Consider the following 26,458-nt stretch of genomic DNA (forward strand, 5'->3'; position numbering starts at 1 on the left):
AATTGCAGGGAAAAATTTACTGAAACAGATACAGCAATTGTTGCGCTATTTGTCAACATATCCCTCACTGGAATTCAAACATGTGTGATACCATGGGATCAATTTTTGTATCCTTGTGTCGTAGAAGTCCTCCGCCTGGGATCGGAACCAGCGTTTGACAGCCGTCTGTACCTCTCTGTCGATACCATGATATGACAAATGTCTCAGTTCCTGAGGGGAATATATTTAAAAAATAGCTCAACAATTGCTATGCCTGTTCAAATAAATTTCTTCAATAAAATTGTGTTTTCTTTCTGTTAACGGCCTCTGGCGAACTTATTTTTTACGGCCCTCGTAATTGCGGTCGAGTGGCCAAAATTTGTATAAGCACTTCTTTTGACATTACTAACATGATGAAAGAAAAAAAAAATAACTTTTTTATCTGCCATCAGAATGTTTGCTTGTAAGTCCACTTTCGTTCACACGACTAGGGAAATGATGTTTATTTCGCATCTAATTTTCCCATTGAGTATATCTCTGTTATAGATTAGTTACAACACTTGATCCATAAATATACAGAAAAAAACAAGAAATACACATAACGAAGGAAAAACAGAGCAGAGTCGTACATAAGAAATTCGTTCACGTGTAAACCTAAGATCTCAAGAAATCGAGCGAAGTCTTTCGAAGTGGAATTAACGTATGGCAGACGGTCATTTTCTTTTCTAAGATGGTAACACTGACGTTCAAAGATCTATGATTTTATAATCGTGTAAGCGAATTTTCCAACCACGGGACAAGTTATAACCAAAAATATAAAAATTGACAAACTTTGAAACAGTTCCGATAGTTCTCAATAGGTGGTACCATTATTGGGGCCGTTAAAAAGTATCAGGCAAAGTGATTATATAGTTTAAGCATAAATTATTCCCACAATTGACAATATCAGCGGTTTCCAGCTAAACCCAGTGTTGATATACAATCAGTAGAGTGGGATGAAAAATTGAATTCTATAATGCGGGTATATTTATGTACGATTGGCAACACTGACTATCTTCGCCATCTATTCATAGATATAATAACGAAAGAAGCACACTTACACCAACAAATTATCGATCACTGTAGATTAGTAGGTTCAGATATCTTTGAACGTCAGTGTAGGCCTATATAAACAGGAAGTCAGCTTTAATAATTTTGTGTGTATTGCCAGGAATGAAAATACCATCTTATTAGGTTCCAGAGTAAATGTATAGAATCATTTATGTCTTCTGAAGGATATTTCAAGAATATAAACTACAGAGACTCAACGAATATTAATGTAATGTACGTCGGCCTACAAGAGGCAAGTCCTCCAATCTATTGCCGCTGTTTGCCTTCGCGAACGCTCGGCATAATTTCGTCATTTATACATTAGCAGTGTGAGCTGTGGCGTAATTCTGCTGAAAATATGTCGTCAAACGTTCCGAATAATGTTAATTCATCACGTAACCGTTTTCAGTATGACTTATAGACCTCATATTTTTTGACGTAATAATCTAATAATACGTCTATGAACTCGGGTCAGTATAGAGGCTGCACTTCGGCCTAGGTATGCTATAGATTAATTTAAAGAATAATACATTTACAAGGATGCTACCAACATTTTATTACAGAGCAAGAAGTCCCATAGCGATAATGTATAGCGCACATTTCCCTCCTTTCCCAAGGACGACGCCCGAAGATCAAGTCATTTTTAAGCCGCGAAAGAGTGCACTGTTATCTCGGCATTCGGTTGATTTAACACATTCGAATTTGGTGTCGTTGTCAAGCGTTCGATAAAATTTGCCTAATAAAAAGCGAATTTACTTCATTGAACGCGAAATTAATTAAATTAAATAATTTCTTCAAGAAGAAATTTACATTTTGAAAACGACATGTATTACTGCCTATGAATGTAACAAAAAATGGCGCAAATCTCAACAAGAGGCAAGAGTAGGCCAAAAGAAACCAAATAAGCTCAAAATCACCAGCACAGAGCAAGTTAAACGGTTTCAACAGCGCAAGAAAGAAGCCGCGGCGGAATCGACTATCGAACTCGTGTCTGAGTCGCTCAGTATCACAATTCACTTTTGTTCAAAACAAATTTTCTTATTTATCATCCAACACACTACTTAGAATCATATATATGTTCAATAATTCTCAGGAAATTTTATGGACACCGATGTCACACCGCAATCTTATTGATGTCATGGCAGTCTCTTTCTTCATAGACCATGATATTAAACTACCCATAATTACAAATCTGATATTATTTATTTATTATTTGTTTCATAATACTGTCGTACAAAAAATAACGCACGAAACACGTTTATATGTTATACAGTTATTGCATTCGTCAAAATGAGAAAACTCGCTTGACTCGTTCCTTAAAAATTGACTCGTGCCATAATGTACAACATTATCAACTTGTTTCATAATATACTACATAAAAACTGCAAGGTTATCGATTGTACGTGGTGGCATTTGCGATAATGACATTGTGTTTTTAGCGAGATGAGGCCGAGAATTCGCCATTATACCCCACATTCCTATATCTGTTGAGGAAAAGCTCGGAAATTACCAAGGAAATAATCAGCCCAGGTGGGAATCGAACTCCCATCCTAACGCAATCTGGGATCAGAACAGCAGCTTCCTAGCATTAAGTTACGTAGGTAGGCCGCAATGCGTAACAATATAGGCTATAATGAGAAAGTATATGTCATCTTTAAGTCATAATTTATGGAAACATTTCATGTTATGTGTTGTACTTTTATTTTCGTGTTACATATACAGTTATATTCTTGAAATTTGATGCTCACATCTCATCTACTTCCTGAAAATACATTTGCATTTAAATTAAAATGTTAATATCTACTCTGAATTAAAATTTATTATTCACCTTCGACGATATTCCATTGTTACTGAATACACAGAGTCCCCCAAAAAAGTGTAAACAATTTTTAAGGAACGAAAACTATTTACTGTGTGTTTGTTTTACATTTAAATACTGATCACACATGTAGGCGAACATTTTTGAACATCTAAAGTAGCCATTTGCTTAACTGAAGACAGTACTACATGCGTGATCGGTATTTAAATGTAAAACAAATACATAATAAATCGTTTTCATTCCTTAAAGAGTGTATACATTTTTTGGCGGATCTGTATTTTGCACGAAATATGTTACTATGTTTCAGTTCAACCATTCAATTCGTAAGAATATTGTATTTTTGCCCCGGAAGTTTCGTACAATTGAAGCAGATCTTAGTTTCAGAACTCAGCAATCTCATAGGTACTGGAGATGCTATGACGCGCCGTTAGAAATTCCTGGAATAGTTTGTGCACGTTGAATGGAGGGAATTCATATGAGATGTTCCAAGAAAGTGAGCATGGCTTTCATAATTGGTTTAAAACGACATCACACACCACAGAGCAAATACTGAATTCATTTGCATCTCAAACATTCAACGACGGAAGGGTGTGATCGTATACCAGGAAACGCTGAAATAAGATTTAACTCAACATTCTGCTGTACGTAGCCTACACGTTGCTTACAAGGGAAATTTCCAGTACATCATGTAGCAACTCCTTTATAATTTCGTAAGTCACAAAAAATGTAGGTTTGAAACTGTAACATTTTTAGTTCCACTATCAGTTTGTAACCTTCCTATTTGTCACTAGCGAATGCGATCCAGATGCATCGAACTTTATTGTAGCAGTTATGGTACAGCAGATTCAGACTCGTAAATTATGTCACAATTTAAATGGATCATTGTACATAGTAAATTGAAGAGTGCGATCCCAAAACGCGTGAAGTCTATTTTTATGAAAGAATTACGAGACAAGAATTACATCAAAATTTCAAGGAATTAAGAACATTAAGTAATTTATAAGGGCATTAAAACGTCATGGAAACACGAAGAATATGTCAAAATAAATTTTAGGGAAGTGAGGATTAGCTTAGCTTGGTGGAGACTAGGAACATGGAAATTGAAAAACAGGAGGGGTACCATCATATCTACCCCCTTCGCGGCATGGAAGAAGTCGCGTTCCATTAGGATGTCAAGAAACAGACAATATAAGGAAAAAGTGGTTAGATAAAAAAATTTTGAGTATGAATAGATATGTAGCATATAAGAAAATATGTAGCCTAATATAACTAATATAAGCGAGTAAAATTTTAATGATAATAAAGATGAAATGGGAAGAGAAAGTAAAAATTAATGGTGTATTAAAATGATCTTATGTGTATTGTGTACCCATGTGTGTATGGGAGTTTTTGTTGAAGACTTGGCATAGTGAATAAAATTGTACAGTAAGACAGATCTAAGGTAATACAGAATTGTAACAGGTTTGTCTTACAGATTTATGATAGATGAATAAATAAAATATATATAAACATATCATATCATATCATATCATATCATATCATATCATATCATATCATATCATATCATATCATATCATATCATATCGTATCGTATCGTATCATATATATCATATCATATCATATCATATCATATCATATCATATCATATCATATCATATCATATCATATCATATCATATATCATATCATATCATATCATATCATATCATATCATATCATATCATATCATATCATATCATATCATATCATATCATATCATATCATATCATATCATATCATATCATATATCATATCGTATCGTATCGTATTATATATCATATCATATCATATCATATCATATCATATCATATCATATCTCGTATCGTATCGTATCGTACCGTATCGTATCGTATCGTATCGTATCGTACCGTACCGTACCATATCATATCATATCATATCATATCATATCATATCATATCATATCATATCATATCATATCATATCATATCATATCATATATCATATCATATCATATCATATCATATCATATCATATCATATCATATCATATCATATCATATCATATCATATCATATCATATCATATCATATCATATCATATCATATCATATCATATCATATATCATATCATATCATACATCATATCATATCATATCATATCATATCATATCATATCATATCATATCATATCATATCATATCATATATCATATCATATCATATCATATCATATCATATCATATCATATCATATCATATCATATCATATCATATCATATCATATATCATATAGTGGCAATCCTTTGCGTAGTCAGACGTCAGAATTGGTACGAAGAACTCGTGAATTTTTATGAGCAGGAGAAGAAATTTGTCCTCCATTCCTGCAGGTAATGTGGTACAATGTACACCGAAAACTTTAGGCCTTTGTAAGAGGACAGTAGAAAAGAGCGTAATTACATAATAAGTACCGGTACCATTTGAATTAACGGAGCGGAATAACAAACTCCGCGTAAGTCAACTGCTGTGTAGTCATCATTGTGACAGCGTCGCATCTATCGCTACCAACATTACGCAAAGCTATCAGGTGCAAAGTTACGACGGCCTGGGTATATTGTATGTCACTGAGATTCCGGCCAGAGCAGACAAATTGAAAATAACTGTGAAATTTCTCGGAGTTGAACGGATGATATTACAAAATCACAATCACGGCTCTGACTATGAGATCAGGGGATTCACTTCGAACATAATATTATGTACATTGTAATTTTTGTAAGGTTCTTGAGGCAATTACTTTCATTTTGTGTTGAGTTTGTTAATTCTTCTTTGCTATCACTTTCAGAAAGAGTGTTATAGGACGTTTCGGTCTTGTATTTACAGCTACATTACATCCATATAATATTCCATATAATATTTACACTTTTTATGCATCACCCAATATATAAGCTACAATTTTTTTTCCATTTTCTTTATGTCAATCAAATGTATTTAAAAAAGGCTATGCGCAAACCTAATATTAAGTTAGTCTGTGTTTCTTCTCGTTGCAGCACAACGCCGAACGCCTGCTCCGACTGATAGAGCGGGTGTATCGGTGGCTGCCTCTCGGCACGATAGTCAACAACAAAGTGCTCGTGGTTCACGGGGGAATCTCCGACATCACTGACCTCGACTGGGTGCGCAACTTGGACAGACACAAGGTCAGGAGACAATGTCTAATACGAGTGTTATATTTTACTCATTTTCACATAACATTTTCATTCTATTATTATTATTATTATTATTATTATTATTATTATTATTATTATTATTATTATTATTATTATTATTATTGATCTTTGACATTTCATAATTTCTTTATGTTTTCAACACACATTATTTTTCTTCTCTTCTACTTTTATTTGTTTCTTTTCATTTATTTCATTTAATCAGTTCTTTTCATATTTTATAATTTAACTTCCCTCCATCTTGTATAGCTTACTTTACTTTTTAAGTCTCATCTTTTATTTATTCTTAATCTCCAATTCTTGTTTAGGGTCTACATTACGGCTTCCTTAAAATATGTCATCCTTCCTTCATATTTTTCCTTTCCAATTTTTATTCCTCTTTTCCATACATTATTTATTCTCTCACTGCATAATTCATTATTAATTTTTACATAATCTATTTTTTTTTGCCTTATTTCTTCATATATATGTTAGTCATCTTTTCACTTCAGTCAATATTTGCTGCAGTTATTTTTGTTGCTTTTTTCATTTATTTAAAATTGTTTTCTATTATTTACTATAATTTTATATTCATATAATATTGCATTATTCTTTATCCGTTTCTTATTTTATTTTATAATTTTTAATATTAAAATGGGACAAATGTAGTAATTCATATTGTAGATCATAACATATACAATAACCCTTCAAAATTCCATGCAATTATGTTTAATAATTTTTTTAACTATGAGGGAAATGTTTTGAAAATTTTAAGTTTCGGAGAACGAGCGACAAATTTACCAACAGGCAGTTCTGTCGAGGACTCTGCGGGTGCATATTTTTGGCCATAAGTCGGAAACTAATCCAGATATTTTGAAAATTCTTTTACAGACAAAAAGGGGAAATTCTATATTTCAGATATGAACGAAATAAAAAAATCGTTTTTTTTATCAGTTAAGCTGGATGTTCCTCCTTAACTGAATCACTCTGTATACCTACTAAATACAATTGCAACGAAAAGTGGCATCAGCGTTATATCGGAGAGAGATTTCATTATTCATGAAAGTCATTCATACCTGTAGTTTTTGCGGTAGTGGGGGGATATATTGATATAAAAAGATTTGTCAGTGAAAACCTTTGAAGTAAAGTGCACTCGAGGAAATAAATTCTACTATAGGAAGGGTGTCTAACGTCACGAATGGTTGCCACTAGGTAGCACTCTTTCGAGCTGCGGCTGATCTTTGCTAATAAACATCAGTCCTGCCCGGGCTTGGAGTAAAACGTGCAAGTACGGACCACATAATTTATAGGCGTATTACCGATGCGGTTCGTCTCTCTCGAGTTTCCCGCTGTAGGAAAACTCGTGGCTTTAAATGCAGATCGCATAGTGCGGGAAAACCGCTGTGTCCCCTGGCGCCCACAACATGCAGACGTGTGGTGTGGTTTGTCCGTCTACGTGAAACCGGTTACAAACAACGATATGTGCATTTGAATGGAAACAGTCCAGGCGGAGAGCAACGGTTCGTTGCGGTCTCTGTTTATTCTCACATATAAGTCATATGTATTTTCGACGTCAATGAAATTTAAACAACTTCTGTAAGAGTCTCCAGCAAATTTGGGAGAAATAATTAAAGGAATTGGCCTACATATATGTGGATAACATCTCAAGCTAAGCAATGAGAATTGGAATGGAAGTGATAGAAGCAGAAATATGAAAACTCCAAGGGTCACTGGAGTGCAGTAGAGCGTCTCGTTTAGGCACGTAAACAAAGTGCAGATAACGTGTGAGTACAGGAAGAGCCGTACGATACACACGAGGGATCCACAAGGTTTTAGTTATAACATTTATGGCGGAGCATTAATTGAAATTATATTTTCCAAAAACACACAAAACAAAATAACGCAAATTGCATAACGTTATCACCAAAGCTCGGAACTTGGGGACTTGTGTCTTTGAACGTGGCTAAGCGACCGGACTTCAATGTCAACAAACTCTCGCTTCCAGCACAGAGGTACTGTAAGGTCTGCTATAAAAGTGGTTCCTGGCTGGAACAACATAATGATAATATTATGGTAGGTTGAAACAAGTAATTTTATAGCATATATATATATATATATATATATATACTGTATATATAAATAAACGTGCAAAATATATCAAATTTACAATTCTGCTCTGTACATTTTATTACAGTGTATGACTACATACATTCGAATATTTTTCGAAGCCATACCTTCTTCGTCTGTTAGTTAAACATGATTTCAAACGAAAGAAACCTATTTCCACGTCACATGAAGTGACGGGAGCAAACTTAATTTTATTTTATTTTATTTATTTTAACTAGCTACCTAGTGAGTAAAAATTAAATTTATAAAATCAAAATGTTTCTAGCCACTACCGTAAGAGCCAGGCTCATGTACGGTGTGGTCTTAGTCAATACTGTAAAATAAAATTTACAAGGACAGTTTACTAAATGCAGTAAGTAACTTAATTCAAACCAATAAATACAACACAAGAGCAAGAATAAAGATGAAAGAGAAAAAAAGAGAAAAATACACATTTAATATAAATTGACAATCCGACAGAAGCCAGTGATATTCAATAAAAACAAGAATATAGTAGACAGAAATAAAAGGTAAAAAAATACATTTGTTAATATTATATTATATCGTGGATAATTTTACAAATTTATTTTTTAAAAGCTTCAATTTAAAAAAATTTCAAATTTGGCAAATGGTTTGTAATTGTATTATAAAGTCTTAGGCCGAAATAAAGTATTGAATGTTTTCACTGTCACTGTTTCCTGTTCGATTTTCAGTAGTTGCTAGCTGATCTCGTATCTGAGAAAGATAAATTTGTCTCGAAAATAGTTTTCAATTTCTATGTCACTACTAGGGAAGGTTCCACTACGACTTGATCCATGTCTATGGACAAATTTTCCACCGATTTAAGGGACTGCAATGTATTTCAATGAATGCCCGTTTCCAATCTCTAGTTCGTGTTTGACACAAATTACAAAATATAAACTCTCCATTCGAAGAAAATAATGTATCTCCTCAGAATTCCTCCACGAAATTCTGTACCTAAATTTTAAGAAATATATTTTCAAACGTATACAATACTCATTCGAATAATACGTATTTTCTTATTTTCAAACAGCCCGTTTACCTCTAATTAATTATCTGAATCTCATTGGCTTCGACACGACACAGTTTCCTCGTCCGTCTTCCTGTCATTCGATGTGACCACTTTTTAGTACACACGACTGTCCCTGAGCACTTGCAGCGTGAGCTTTGTGTACGTTGTACCTGTAACCTTACTCATGCACACGACACACAAGTCCTCAAGTTCCGAGCTTTGGTTATCACATACACATTTTAACAAACAAGCAATTGTAACGTTGAAATAATTCAATACAACAAATCAAATTTTGCTACCTATGTGAGCCGTTCAGAGCAAAAGTGGTGTAAGTCAAAATTGGGTAATGAGGTTTAAAGTAAAAATTCTGTAAAATAAAGCGCAAAGTAACAATTAATATGGCCTTCTTGCTATCCATTGACTACTAATAGTTTAAATGAATTGAATATTAATTGCTACTTTGCGCTGTATTTTACAGAATGTCTACTTTAAACCTCATTACCCATTTTTGACTTGCACCACTTCTGCTCTGAACGGTTCATATGATGTCGCTTTCAAGCAGTATTTTTAACGGCCATGAATTTCATTCTCTGTATGACTAACATAATATCACCGTCTTTTGCGGCCTAATTAACAAAACTAATGTACTGTAATTATGTTTATAAAATAGCGTTGTCACTTCAGACCAATATACTGTAGTTTTGTTAATTCGGCCACAGAAGACTGTGATATTATATTAGCCATACAGAGAATGAAATTCATTACCGTAAAAAACACTGTTTGAAAGCAATATCATATAAGTAGCAAAATTTGATTTGTTAAATTGAATTATTTCGACGTTACACTTACTTGTTTGCTAAAATGTGTATGTGATAACCAGGCTTCGGCCTAGGGATACAGAGTAACCAGTATGTTTGGGTACACGGAGTATAAATGACGTCATGACCCGTGTGGAAGTGTGACTGCAACAGCACAGGTGGGTCCGTAATGTGCATTACCGTTGTGTGTAGGCCTATTCCTGCTTGGCTGCGATACGTGTAACAGGCTCCGGCGTAGGGACACCTGATTGAAGGTTACAACTCACGTTAATACTTTAATGGTAGACATTTATTGTCTACACTAGGAATGTACTGTATATACTGCATCTGTACAAGTTGAAATATATTTTGTACCGTACTGTGACGGACTGTTTACATGTTGAGACACGAAGTAACGGCGCGCTCCATCTCCCACGCCACTTGACCAACACAACACTATCGTCCATGCGTTCTGAACTTCATGCGTTTCTGTGTCCAGGACCGAAGCCTGGTGATAACGTTAAGCAATTTATGTTCTTTTGTTTTGTGTGTTTTTTTGGAAAATATAATTTCAATTAATGCTCCGCCGTAAATGTTGTAACTAAAACCTTGAGCATCCCTCGTGTTTATCGTACGGCTCGTCCTCCCTGCACACGTTACCTTCACTTTGTTTACGTTTCCACTGTGCCTAAACGAGACGCTCTACTGTATAGGACATTCATTACCTCATGAAACATACGTGTGCGTGAGGGGAATAAGAAGTGGACTGGGATACGTCCCTCCATAACTATACTTCAACTTGTAGCTAGCGAGCTCACTTACCCCCACCATAAGGTTCTTATTATGAGCTACGGCGCGGCGTACGCTTGCATTTGGTTTCACGAGATACTGAATGACATACATAAGATAATACAAATACGATCTGTAGGTTCTATTTTTATATTAAATTGGTCAATAATAACGTACGTTTATAAGTAACTTCACCTCTGATTGAGGTTCTGGCTGATATGTACATATAGTATCAGACAGTACATCTCACTTTACGATGTGTGTCAGAGGAAGAACAATTGTTTGTGTGCATCCGAAGTGTGATGTATGCAATGGAGGGGGAAAGTTGCTTCATGAGTGATTACTTATTTGCATCATTTATGAGGTTCATACCAGTCATCGGACAGTTGACTAAATAACAAGTAACTATTATGTTGATGCATAAATTTATAGCTTTCTCAAAACATGCTATGAAATGTATCATATGAAACAATGTTTATCTCGAAAAGGAAGCAAAAACGAAAAAAAGTGTATTAAACTTTCTGGATTGAAATATCTAAAAGAATAACCTGCTGCTGTACAAAACTGGATAAGTTCACATGGATTAAATTTATATATAGGCCTATTTGCATTTCCACCCTGACGAGACTAGTGACGCAGTAAACAAAATAAACGAAGACTTGAATTCGATTTCACTTGGGCACACAAATTTGGATTAAGGTTAAATCCAGAGAAATCGCAAGCAATTGTTATGGGACATAATCGTCTACGAAGCACTCTTGATTGTAGTACTATACCACATATAAAATTGAATGGGATTATTGTTAAATACAGTGAAACAGTTAAAAATCTTGGCATTTTTATAGATAGCGATCTAAATTGGAACTCTCAAGTAACACACATTTGCAAAAAATATTTTCTCAACTTCACTCCTTGTTTCATATGAAAGAATTTCTACCACTTAGTCTAAAAAAGAATCTTATTCAGACGCTTGTAATGCCCCATTTTGATTATTGCGATTCCTTGCTAACTAATATAAGTTCACTCTTAGCTGAGAGACTACAACGTGTTCATAATGTGTGCATACGATTCATCTGCAATACTCGTAAATTTGATCATATAACACCTTCCCTCCAGTTACTTTCATGGGTGCGTCTGAATGAATGAAGAACAATACATTCACTGTCTCTTCTGTTTAGAATCATGCATACTTCTACTCCGAATTATCTGTTATCGCGCTTTCAGTTTCTTACAACTCTTCGAAACCGACATCAAGCACTTCTTTCTATCCCTCATCATAGAACGTCTTTATACTCATCTTCCTATACTGTAGAAATACCTCGCCTCTAGAATTCGTTACCTAATGACGTCAGGGACTGCCGGACTTTATCACAATTCAAAATTAAATTGCAAAATTTTGTCTTAGTTAATGTTTTTTAGGTATTGCTAGAAGTATTGATTTGTGGTTTTTTTCCTTGTTCTTTTTTAATCTAAATTAAAATTGCAAGTTTCTTGTTAATGTTAGTTAATTAGTTAGGATAGAATTAATTATGATAATTAATCACTCATTTAAAGTTTGTGTGACTGCAACCTGTGTGTATTTTTGTGTGGCTTTACTTTGTTCATAGTGTTTTTTTTCTCTCTCTCTATTTGTTGTGTAGCTTTACTTTGTATATAGTGTATTTTTTCTGTTTATTTCTATTATTGTATTTGTATTCCTGGTGTCGTGGAAGAGAAGGCCTGATGGCCCTAACTACACCAGAATAAAAAAATAAATAAAAAAAGATATATAGGAACAGTCAAAAAGTAACCTTAATAATTGTTTTATTAACTGAATATGTACAATAAGACTACAAACACTTCATCACTCTTAACGTAGTATAACAGGAACACTTGTATTGAACGTAGTTGGGACTATGTTGAAATGTGATAAAGTGTTTGTAGATATATTGTTCATATTAAATTAATAAAAACAATAAATTATTAAGGTTACTTTTTAACTATATATATATATTGACTCAAAATACTACTAATGTCGCAGCAGCTCTGGAAAACTTGTAGAAAGAAGGACGCCAAGGAATTACAAAACACATTTCCTATCCGACAGAAAAAGAGGTCGTTAGAGACGAAGTTATGGGTATAACAGGTCTGAGGTAGAAAGAAGAGAGATTGGACATAAAATTGGATGTCATTTATGGGAGTTAAAGAATGTTTCCATTCTTGCGAAGTATAGACGTTACACAAGAAAAAGAATTTATGGAGACACACTTCTCTGTCTCACTGTCCCAGGGATGATATTTCCTCCGAGTCAGCATTATCTCAGTTTCTTCTGGACCCTCTCTTGTAGAAAGTTCGATTAACTACAAAACTAGAAGTTTCTGTAAGATTGTCCCTCGTGTATTCTATGTCTATTCTTATTAACTTCATCGATATTTCATGAAGAACGAGAGTCATTCAAACAAAAATGTTATACGTTTTATTTTCTTGTTAGGAAAAACATAGTTTGTTGCAAGATTTGTCGTTATATTTAATTTTCTTGTGTTCTATACCTCTTACTTTCTCATTTAGATTTTACTGCATGTTTTCAGCATATTTTGTACTGAGGAAGTGTGGCCTGTCTTTCTGTGTGCAACAATTTGTACAGTGGGATCTTCTTAATTATGACTATAAGAGGAATAAAAAAAATCGTATTATCCTAAATTTGAATTCACCAGTAAAATATTTTTAAACAAAATTTACGATTATATAAAAAATACTTGTACACAGTAGCGAGTAATGAATAGCGAGAGAATCTTTAATCTTCTTGAATTTATAAACACATTAATTACTATTTTGTGAACTATTACTTTAAAATTTACGGGATAATAATGATTAATATCCTATCTGACTAGAAAATGAAATATTTTTACGAATACATTCCAGTTTATTATTGTAAATATTTAGATTATAAATATTTAGCTGTACATTTCTTGCAAATTCTTAGAAGATACAAAACAGATGAAGAATGTTTTTCCTAAACAGAAACGAAGAGACACGGAACTAATTTTAGAGTTGCATCTTATCCTGAAGAAATAAACAGCCTGTGGTGGCAATATGTGATTTGCGGCATGTGAAAGAACCCTTGAGGCACGACAGGTGTCTAAATTTAATATTCCATCGTCGCCAAAATTTAATTTTGACGCTCACATAACTCAGTTGTTTAAAGTGTCGTTAAATATGACAATACCAAATACCACGGATTTTTATAATATATCGTTTATTAGTCTTTTGCATTTTGTTGCACAGTGATGAAAAATTATAGTATGTCACTAGGAGAAAGATCGGCCTGGTTGGCGTAATTGGTATAGCGCTGGCCTTCTATGCCCGAGGTTGCGGGTTCGACCCCGGGCCAGGTCGATGGCATTTAAGTGTGCTTAAATGCGACAGGCTTATGTCTGTTGATTTACTGACCTGTAAAAGAACTCCTGCGGGACAAAATTCCGGCAAACCGGCGACGCTGATATAACCTCCGTAGTTGCGAAAGTCGTTAAATAAAACATAACATTTTTACTGGGAGAAAGTCTGATAATAGTTACATAAAAATGAATCATGTGTTCATACATATCGTTGAACATTATTATAATACCTATACAACATTTTATTATGCACTTTTATTAAACGCTATATATTTGTCAAATTTGTACCTAATAAAACACGTCACTGTTCGTTAACAGAAAATCACAATTTAAGTCACACAGAAAAAGTGTGCACTTAATGCTGGGTCTTTGACTTCTTGTCAACCCACTTGAGGTATGTGTATATAAAAGAGAACAATCAGAGCCGGGGTCTGATAGAGTTCCTGGGTAGTTCAGTCGGTAGAGCGTTAACGCGCTCAGCCAAAAATCCCGGGTTCGATACCACTGAACAATTGGACGGAGTTACGCAATAATAAACTAACCAACAATTTGAAAAAAAAATAGATATTTGCACAGATCTGTTGATGGCAGGCTAATTTAATTCGAAAAAAAAACAAGAATGCGATATCTGAATTTTGCTGCTATTTATAAGCAAAAATTCGTTTATTGCATAAAATTCATTTATTTATTTTGCTTTTAAATATTAATTGAACTGACGGTCTCTTATTAAAAATCGGTTAGCTTTTTTGTATTATTTGAGCTATTTTTTTTTTAGCTTAATAGTATGAATGTTAGAATTAGACCTCGGATTTTAGGTAAAAACCTATTTTGTTCCTCATGATATATACGAAAGAAAAGTTGTATATATACGAATTATGGAAATATATGTTCGAAAATGGTGGTCCTATACAACCTAAAAATACCTAATTTCACGTTAGAAACTATTTTTACCTAATTTTACATTTTCCAATTTCTACAGCTGGTAAAATGGAAACGCTATGTAAATCTGTATGCCAGTCGTGCCTTGACAACAATCGCAGCTAGTAATCTACACTGATGCAGCCCCGTACGTGATTGCTGCCATTAAATTACTTAAAGTATTTTACCCTGCCTTGCTCCATATTACTTGTCTTGTCCATGCCATGAATCGCGTAGCTGAGACGATACGGCTTGAATATCCACAAGTGAATAAGCTGGTTTCCACAATTAAAAGGGTTTTTCTTAAAGCACCAACGAGGATTCAATTATTTCGAGACCAACCTCCCAATGTGCCACTTCCACCAGAACCTATTCTTACCCGATGGGGAACATGGTTACAAGCCGTGGAATATTACAGCAAGCATTTGGAGGACATCAAGAACTTTGTTTTGAAACTGGGGGAGGATGCAGTGAGCATTACTTCAGCTAAAATACTTCTGCAGGACCCAACAATTGCCCGGGATATTGCATTCATCAAATCACATTATGTATTTCTGGTCCCCATTATTAATGCTCTAGAGTCTTCAGGCAAACCGGTCTACACGCAACTGGGATTGATAGAAGAGGTGACAGAAAAAAATCAACTTGGTTCCTAGTTATGTTGGTGAAAAAGTTTCTGAAAAACTCAAATCAGTGTTTCAAAAAAACCCAGGACTGACAGTTCTCCGCACAGTTGCTGACATCTTGGCTGGCAAAACACCTGAACATGAATGTGCTGTTCCCTTGCATCTAATACCAACATTTAAATATGCTCTGGTATCATCAGTTGATGTGGAACGCTCATATAAGATGGTGTTATCTGAGAAGCGATGCAGTTTCTCAATAGAAAACTTAGAAAAGATGTTAGTTGTTTACTCTGGCTCTAGTTATGGACATGTACAGCTGTCAAAAAAAAAGTGGCCGCACTCGTGAACAGCGAATATTTTCAAAGTCCACTTCGGGTCGCGGCGATGTTACACGATGCATGTGCTTGTACAAGCAGTTCCGGAACTATGAAAGTGTTCCATATCTGCTTCTCGCAGACCAGCGGTAGAGTGCTTGTTTAATGATTCAAAGGTTCTGGGTTCGCGCCTTCTTCAAGTTTTCATTTCATTTTTTAATCGTTCTTTAGCGATGTAAATGATATTCAAATTATCATTTATATCCAGTTATCGTTCTTGATGGATATCACGTTATTTATATTTTGTTATCGTTCTTTAGAGATATGAATAAAATTCAAGTCATCATTTGTATTCTGTTATCGTTTTATAACGATATGAATAATAATTATTACTATTGTAGCTACAGTATCTCCAATGGGGGTTAGCCCTATTTTACATATGTATGTTAGGGTTATAGTTTTATACACAAAAAAGATAAGCATAAAGAGAAATGGAAAAGAAAAATAATTACTTACGCGATGTAAACAAAACATAAACAATCCGTAAATTAGGCATTGCGATTGCAAAACAAATATCAGGTATCAATTTGAAACATACAAAAACATTAACAACACACATACGTAACACTTCTATAACACAAATATGCAGCTTTCCGTACCATACATCATAAATTAATACATAATAGTTACACAAACACAATCAAACTATAATTACGACATTGCGACGACATCAAGCATCCCATAACTGACTCACATACATAACAAATCAAGCATCCGTTGCAACACATACACTTCAACATAGTAACCACACTTTTAAAAGTTACAAATTTGGCTCCAAGAAGAATAAATAGGACACTGTTACTAATTACTATTCTTCTACAATTTCTTAAATGCATCTGTAATAAATCTGTGAAATTCCGATATGAATAATATTCACGTTTTTTATATTGTTATCGTTCTTTAGCGATATAAATAATATTCAAGTTATCATTTATATTGTTTTCCTTCATTAGCATTATAAAATAATATTCAAGTTATTTATATTGTTATTGTTCTTTCGCAATATAAATAATCTGTATTTTATGTAGGTAATTATTATAACACAAATAAACATCTTTCTTTGTAAAATAGGTTATTTTATTTAGATAATTAAATACGCATTATATAATATCTTATATTAATTAAACAAACCGATATTTATCATTTATATTGTGTTATCGTTCTTTATTGATACTGTATAAATAATATTCAAGTTATTTATATTGTAATCGTTCTTTAGCGATATAAATAACATAAATTTAATATTAGGTTTGGAAAAATCCAGTTGCATAATACTGCTATTAGTTTTTCTTTTTGTATTATTACATTATACTATCTTGAACCACAATAAAATGAAAAGGAGTAACGAGGAATTGAACCTGAGACGTTGACATCTAAATTCCGACGTTCGTCCGCTGAGCTACGAGGGAAAAAGTGTGGAAACATTTTCGAAAAAATTGGCCCAATCACACTCTAAGATATATTGTGATGATTCGTAGAAGCTAGTCCAGGATGCGGGGGGCAAAGGCTAATTGAGATTTCCCGATCTCTGATAGGGTCAAACATCCTGATAGAATTAATATTTAACCCTTGCCGTGACTTTCGGTGAAGTCCGGAGGGCCCAATTAGTCAAATCCACTCTCCTCATCTCCACGCTTGGGCCCCCTGGAATTTAATAAGATGCGAAAGAGATAGTGGTGTGCGGAAAGCAACAGGATGTTAGGCCTAACCTTCCCAAGAAAAACTGCAAACATGAACAAAGGAAGCTTTAAATAGAAGAAGAAGGATCTTCTGCGGACCTCTGGAAAAAGAACTAAGGAAGAGACTAGTGAAGTGCTTTGTGTGGAGTGTGGCATTGTATGGGGAAGGAACATGGACATTACGACGAAATGAAAAGAAACGAATTGAAGCATTTGAAATGCGGATGTGGAGAAGAACGGTGTGTGTGAAGTGGACAGATAGAATAAGAAATAAAATTGTGTTTGAAAAAGTGAGTGAAGAAAGAATGATGCTGAAACTGATTAGAAAGATAAAAAGTAACTGGTTGGGTCTCTGGTTGAAAAGAATAATAGACGACATTAGGATATGTGGATCATATGCGGAGACTAAGAGGAAGGCAGAAAATAGGAAAGATTGGAGATTGCTGGGTTTGCAATGAAAGACCTACCCATGGACAGAACACTTATGTATGTATGTTCAGAATGTCTGGAATATCGTGTCTAAAAACAGTCGCTATTTGCAAAGACTAGTCAATTCCATGCCCACTCGACTGCAAGATGATCGAGATAAGAGGAAGATAGACTAAATATTGAATTGTGGCTTTTTGTTTTGTTTTTTGAACGCTTAATTGTTTGAATGTTTTAAGGCCGACGCCAGTAAATTTGTTTTGTTTATGCCACGAAAGATATTTTTATTGAGAATAAAATATTTTTCTTTCCATTTGCAGCCACAATATCATAATGATAAAGTCATGGCATAATATATTAATGAACCTGATGTTAATTACTAAAATAATCGTAAAAGAGAAAGGAGCCATTATGTATAGTTTGTCTCTCTCAAAAACAGAACAAAAAAGAACATAAAAAGCACGTGGTTGCAGTCGAACGCAGGACCTCATGAATAAGAGGCCTGAACGCTACCATTACGCTATCGAATCACAGAGAGAATACTTCAATTATAACTGTAGATATCAGGCAACGTGGTCCAACAACATATAACATCGCCTGTCTCCGAATTATAGCGAAGATACCCTAAGGGAACTTTGTTTCAGGAGAGCGGCCACTTTTTCTTTTGACAGCTGTACAATGAAATAATGTCAAATGTTTCGGCTAATTTGTAATGGGAAATGAAATAATGTCATTTTTTGTTCACCTATTTTTGTAATTTTAGAACCTATTTTGATTTGTGATAGAACCTATTTTAGGTACCTAATTTAAGATTTTTAGGGCCTAAAAGTCCGAGGTCTAGTTATAATACTTCTTGCATAAAATGTTTTATAAAAAAACAGATTTATTTCACTGGCCAATATCTCGAAACAGGTTTTTGGCGCTTGGTCTCTTATTGCGTAACTCCGTCCAATTTTTAGCTTGAAATTATTCATGTCAGCGTTATAGGGAGCTATTCGTGAAAAGTCAGATTTGTATAAATCAGATTTGCTAATATACCGATTGTGGAAGTTTATTTTCTAAAACACCGAATGTTCTACTAATTGTATGAAATATATGTCAGTCCCATTTAGAGCCTATTAATTGTTGAGAGAGTGAATATGATTCCACGCGCGATAGATATAATATGTCGCACCCCTAGAATAATACTGTCGTAACTTCCAAAAATTGAATTTTGAGTTACAGGCAGCTTTGTAATCTTTATTTAATCCTGTATCAAACAGTAGAACTTCCGTATTTCTAAGTTCAAGGTGCAAAGTCTGCAGGGTTCATACTGATACTGTACTTGGTAATCTTGAGTTTTCATACGACTTTGAAATTTTTTCTCCCATTTACTCATAACCAACTTTTGGTAGTCACGACAATATTATTTTAAGTGTAATCCGTCACTGCACAGCTGATTCGCACTGGAGAGTTGGCGATAATATTTCATGAGCAAGAGCAGCTCTCCGCTGCTCCACGGAGCGTTCAGTCGCACGGCCCTGGCTTTAGACGGAACTCTGGAATTCAACTTCAGGAGAAATAAATTTACAGACCTGTCAGATATTTTGTCCACATTTTCATCGTTTGTGTTGATATTGCATTGAATACCAATTTCAAAGTACGGAAATAAATCTATGTGCTGTTTGTAGCAACTGGAGCTCTGTCTAGAAAGATATTTTAATTAATGGATATGTGCAGTGTAATTAATGATTGTTTGCAAATAGTCTCATGAGCTTCTGTTATACCTTAGTCTATAAAACAGAAACAATAATTGTATGGTATTCATAACACATCCCATTGTGTGATGAAATTGACGCTTTGTAAACCTTCATTTCGGACAAAGACAAAATGGAATATGAATACAATGTTCATAATACTGTATAAATATACAAAAAATGTGTGTCTAGACTCTACGTGCGGAGAAGTGAAATTTCTTAATCTTTAGCTCTGTAGTAATCTTTTTAAAAGTTTGTACAATGAGAAACCACAAATTAGAGTTGAATTTATGACTCTTCTGAATTTAAAAATGAAACATTTGGTTTATGACAGTTAAATAATAAGATATGGAAAATGAAGCACATACAGTGTGTTCTGATTTAAGCTCTTCATGTTTGCTTAGGCAGCCCAAATAACAGTCGAGACATGTGGGAGGTATTTCATGGTTTCGTAGGCGGAATCAAGGGTGGATGTAACGCTCATTTACATCATCACGTAAAAGTTTTTATTTTATTTTACTTGTTTATTTAACGACGCTGTGTCAACTACGAGGTTATTTAGCGTCGATGGGATTGGTGATAGCGAGATGATATTTGGCGAGATGAGGCCGAGGATTCACCATAGATTACCTGACATTTGCCTTATGATTGGGGATCGGAAACAACCCAACCAGATAATCAGTCCAAGCGGGAATCGAACCCGTGCCCGAACGCAACTCCAGATCGGAAGGCAAGCGCCTTACCCGACCGAGCTACGCCGGTGGCTACGTAAATGTTACGAATTTTAGTCTTCGTGTGATAACTTTATGTTAAAAAGATACTGTCAATCTGTAATGTTATTTATTTATTTGTTTATTTCAGTCTTGAATAATGTTTTATCAAGTCATTTGCTCTTCTTATAGTTCCTATAACATCGTTTTTAATACAGAAGTTAAATCCAATACTTCAAATTAATTAAACCGCTCATAAATTTTCATTTTGTGTGATATTTTCATAAATTGTTTTAGGCATCACGCAAAATACGACAAGAGATACTTTTCTTCGTTGAAATTCTCTGACTTGCAGCGCTTATATTTGAGTTTTAATGATGATTGAAAACAGTTAAAATAATAAATACATATAAACGTGTTGGCTGATTAATGTACGAGTACATTGATTCATACGATGCATTTGAATAAAGACACATTAATCTCTCAAGTTAGTTAATGGCTCTCAGCTAGAGTAATGGTTCTATGGATATTTCCCCGGTTCTTCTTTTCATACTCTTTAATGTCGATAGCAGGTGATTCTAGAAGGTTATAATAATTAATACTAATTTAAAACGGATTTATTTAAGCGATGAAACATCTTATGAACCCGAATGTTCCACAACAGTAGCTATAAAAACTTGAATCCTACCTTCGTCAATCATCACGGTTTGAATCTCTGGACTCGTGACAGCAAAAGTGAATGATAGCGACAACATAATTGAATATAAAGTATTCCAGCAAGCAGTATACATCGATATGGTCTAGCTCCATGCGGGTTGTCATTGACCTCGTATGTCGTAGACAACTGGTATGTCAGTCTGAATCCAACGTTCTTCATGGTCTGCCCAGATTGTGATGTTCTCACGGTAGTGCCGCTAGAAGTGGCATACTCATAAATAAATGAATAATGAATGAATGAATGAATCAATCAATGAATAAATAAATAAATGAATAAATAAGTAACTAAGTAAGTAACTAGTAAGTAACTAAGTAAGTAGGTAAGTAAGTAAGTAAATAAGTAAGTAAGTAGGTAAGTAAGTAAATAAGTAAGTAAGTAAGTAAATAAATAAATAAATAAATAAGCAAATAAACAAATACATAAATAAATAAATAAATAAGTAAATAAATAAGTAGATGAATAGATAAAGAGACAAATGGATAGATAGATAGATAGATAGATAGATAGATAGATAGATAGATAGATAGATAGATAGATAGATAGATAGATAGATAGATAGATAGATAGATAGATAGATAGATAGATAGATAGATAGATATATAGATATATAGATATAATAGATAGGATAGATAGGTAGGATAGATAGGTAGGATAGATAGGTAGGATAGATAGGTAGGATAGATAGATAGGATAGATAGATAGGATAGATAGATAGGATAGATAGATAGGATAGATAGATAGGATAGATAGATAGGATAGATAGATAGGATAGATAGATAGGATAGATAGATAGGATAGATAGATAGGATAGATAGATAGGATAGATAGATAGGATAGATAGATAGGATAGATAGATAGGATAGATAGATAGGATAGATAGATAGGATAGATAGATAGGATAGATAGATAGGAGAGATAGATAGGATAGATAGATAGGATAGATAGATAGGATAGATAGATAGGATAGATAGATAGGATAGATAGATAGGATAGATAGATAGGATAGATAGATAGGATAGATAGATAGATAGATAGATAGATAGATAGATAGATAGATAGATAGATAGATAGATAGATAGATAGATAGATAGATAGATAGATAGATAGATAGATAGATAGATAGATAGATAGATAGATAGATAGATAGATAGATAGATAGATAGATAGATAGATAGATAGATAGATAGATAGATAGATAGATAGATAGATAGATAGATAGATAGATAGATAGATAGATAGATAGATAGATAGATAGATAGATAGATAGATAGATAGATAGATAGATAGATAGATAGATAGATAGATAGATAGATAGATAGGATAGATAGGATAGATAGGATAGATAGATAGATAGATAGATAGATAGATAGATAGATAGATAGATAGATAGATAGATAGATAGATAGATAGATAGATAGATAGATAGATAGATAGATAGATATATAGATAGATAGATAGATAGATAAGTGAATAAATAAATACATAAATAATTAAATCTTAAAACTCTACGCTTTCTATTCTTTGCAGTTAACTTCTTATTTTGTCCGTTATTTATTTCGAATGAAACAAAAAAAAAAAATATGAGGGTTTGGAGATAACTTACGATTAAGAAATAATATAAGAAGAGAAAATGACTCAATAAAACACTATGCAATGAAAAATTGAACTATAAGAAACGTTGGAAAGCCGAAAGAAAGTAAATAATTAACATAAGAGATTGACTGCACAAGTTTAACATAAAATTATCACAAGAAAACTAAAAATTCATAATATTCACGTGACGATATAGATATATACACTATCCGTCTCTGTTCTTGTACAGGTTTCGAAGCAAAATTCGTCGTCATGGTCATGATTAAGCTTCCTATTTCTTTAAGGCCCGCTGCACTGTCGCCATGAGTGTACTATGGAAGGCGGCCTTTGGAACAACGCTTTCGCGTTATGAATTATATTGTTTCATTTCATCGATTGTATCTTCGTTTAAGTGTCGTATTTGCGGATGTGTGATTACAAGAGACGGATAATATTCGTTCTTATCCCCATAGCGTTTGAGAAGTTCCTTACATATGAATTTCCGAGCGTTTATGATGTTCTTGTCTGTCAGCGTTTTCGGAACCCACTGGGCTCAAATCTTGTTTCAGGCGGTTCCTTTATGTTGGACATCACAGCTGGTTTTCCGATACTTATTGCATTTGTTGTGTTGGGGCGCTTCTCTTTGATCAACGCGTTAATCAGGCTTTTGTTCTCTGTTGTCAATGGCGTCACTGCCGGCCGCTTTGGGGTTTATTAACAATGTTAGTTCATCCTCTTACAGCGTCTGACCCAATTTATAACTCTGCGCACAATAAAGGTGTTATTGTATAACATTTCTGAAATACGCATGAACAACGATAGAGTTCACTTTTTTCTCGGTAAGGAATATTGCTCATCGCTTTTTTTTTTTTTGTACATAGAGTCGGTATCTGAAACAACCACTATTTTAATTGATCATGTGACACACTCACGTGACTAATAATAGAATTCCGCTCTGTATGATAAAACTATATACCAGTGTTGCCTTGTGTAGGGGTTTATCCCTCGGCGTAGAGGGATGTAGGATTTAAAAAAAAAATTAATTGAAGGAATATAGGGATTTTCAGTGTGTGTGTGTGTGTGTGTGTGTTTTTGCCAACCTTTATTCATGGAAAATCATTTACTCTTATTAAAATGGAGTAAAGAGCAAAGGGTTTATAGTGTTTTTTTCTCTCTCTCTTTATTTCTTGTGTAGCTTTACTTTGTATATAGTGTTTTTTTTTGTTTATTTCTATTATTGTATTTGCATTCCTGGTGTTGTGGAAGAGAAGGCCTTAACTACACCAGAATAAATAAATAAATAAATAAATAAACAAATAAATAGATAAATAAATAGATAAATAAATAAATAAATAAATAAGTAAATAATTAAATAAGTAAATAAGTAAATAAATAAATAAATACATAAAAATAAATAAATAATGGCCAACATAGAAGCTAAAAAACTCACCAGTCTTATACTAAACTCTCGGTCTCTTACTTTCCCTTCTTTTGGAAACGCACAAATAAAGAAAATACCACTCAGAATTAATAGAATAACCAGATAAGCAATAGGGGATTCACCAACAATGCAGCTCTCACGTGAATATATTTCCCTCTCTGTCTCTGTCACACACACAAAATCTAATCTTCATTCCATACAAGAAGGTTTTAGCTAAATTTCTTCCCAACCGGAAAACAAAAGAATAAAATCGTCATTTTTATATTACAGAATTTTGGAAACAAATTCAGGAGTCTCAAAATGTCAATTCTCTATCCATGTTTTTAAAAATATGGCAAAATTTTTCTCCGCCGCACTCCAATGGTTTTCTAGATAGCGTATTTTCTATGTAGTCTGACATTAAAACAAAAAGTAAATAAACCCTTCACAAACAGTTTCATCACTTGAGCGTATAAAACTAGACACGCGCAACATGAAAAATGAGTGCTATGACTATTCTTTAACACAAAAAAATGCATAATTGTTTAATGAAAGTAGGTACAAAAAGGACAAACGAAGCGACAAAATTATTGAACTTACTGTAGAAGGAAGAGATAAGGAAGAGGTGGCAGATGACGAGGAATTTCAATTTCAATTGTAAGTGTAAGTTCAATTTTTTTAAATCTACCACCATCTTGTATAGGGGTAAATAATACACGGATGTTAATGAGACCATTGAGCTTTGATTTGACTAACGTAGGGGTTTTTTTTCTGATTGTGGGGATTTTTTTAAACATCTGTAGGGATTTCTGTCTGAAAAATCCTGGCAACACTGCTATAGACAATTCACTGACACAACACTTTCTATACTGCCAGATTGGCAAGCAGAACATCAGGAAACATGTTATACGATTTTAAAAGCAAAGAGATAACTCTAATTATTCATAATTTCTTCATATTCTACACAATCTTTAAACTTCTGACACAGGCATATTACACAAGAAATGAAATTTCTTGCGTCACCACCCATTGCCATAACTTTATTATAGCTGTTATATGTCCAAGATGCGGACTGAATACTTTATCCAGGGGGGACATTACTATTTCAATAATGGCCGAAAAAAATATTGTCCATAACAATTAGTAATATTGGCCGATCGTAATGTTGTCGCGCTCAAGTTTTATTAAGAGAAGAAAGGAGAACCGTTATGTGTTCCAGTAATTATGGATGAATACAATAGCATACGGAAGTGCGGTCAGCACCATCTAATTTTGCCCGGCCAAAGTAACAAGACCAGCGCCCGGTGTTGTAGGTGGTGAACATTAAAACTATGTGATAGTTGTATTAAGAGAAGAAAGGAGAACCGTTATGTGTTCCAGTAATCATGGATGAATACAGTAGCATATGGAAGTGCGGTCAGCACCATCTAATTTTGCCCGGCCAAAGTAACAAGACCAGCTCCCGGTGTTGTAGGTGGTGAACATTAAAACTATGTGATAGTTGTATTAAGAGAAGAAAGGCGAACCGTTATGTGTTCCAGTAATCATGGATGAATACAGTAGCATATGGAAGTGCGGTCAGCACCATCTAATTTTGCCCGGCCAAAGTAACAAGACCAGCTCCCGGTGTTGTAGGTGGTGAACATTAAAACTATGTGATAGTTGTATTAAGAGAAGAAAGGCGAACCGTTATGTGTTCCAGTAATCATGGATGAATACAGTAGCATATGGAAGTGCGGTCAGCACCATCTAATTTTGCCCGGCCAAAGTAACAAGACCAGCTCCCGGTGTTGTAGGTGGTGAACATTAAAACTATGTGATAGTTGTATTAAGAGAAGAAAGGCGAACCGTTATGTGTTCCAGTAATCATGGATGAATACAGTAGCATATGGAAGTGCGGTCAGCACCATCTAATTTTGCCCGGCCAAAGTAACAAGACCAGCTCCCGGTGTTGTAGGTTGTGAACATTAAAACTATGTGATAGTTGTATTAAGAGAAGAAAGGCGAACCGTTATGTGTTCCAGTAATCATGGATGAATACAGTAGCATATGGAAGTGCGGTCAGCACCATCTAATTTTGCCCGGCCAAAGTAACAAG

General features: G+C 34.1%; 1 protein-coding gene across 1 annotated transcript in view; it reads left to right on the plus strand.

Moving 5' to 3' along the window:
• Positions 1 to 26,458, plus strand: part of rdgC (retinal degeneration C) — a 484,209-nt gene that overhangs the window by 266,009 nt on the left and 191,742 nt on the right. Inside the window, exon 10 of the mRNA XM_069835771.1 lies at positions 5,927 to 6,076. Within this exon, the coding sequence (XP_069691872.1) occupies positions 5,927 to 6,076 (150 nt within the window). The remainder of the gene's footprint in view (positions 1 to 5,926; positions 6,077 to 26,458) is intronic.

Source organism: Periplaneta americana, chromosome 9 (assembly GCF_040183065.1).
Source record: "Periplaneta americana isolate PAMFEO1 chromosome 9, P.americana_PAMFEO1_priV1, whole genome shotgun sequence".
Lineage (NCBI taxonomy): Eukaryota > Metazoa > Arthropoda > Insecta > Blattodea > Blattidae > Periplaneta > Periplaneta americana.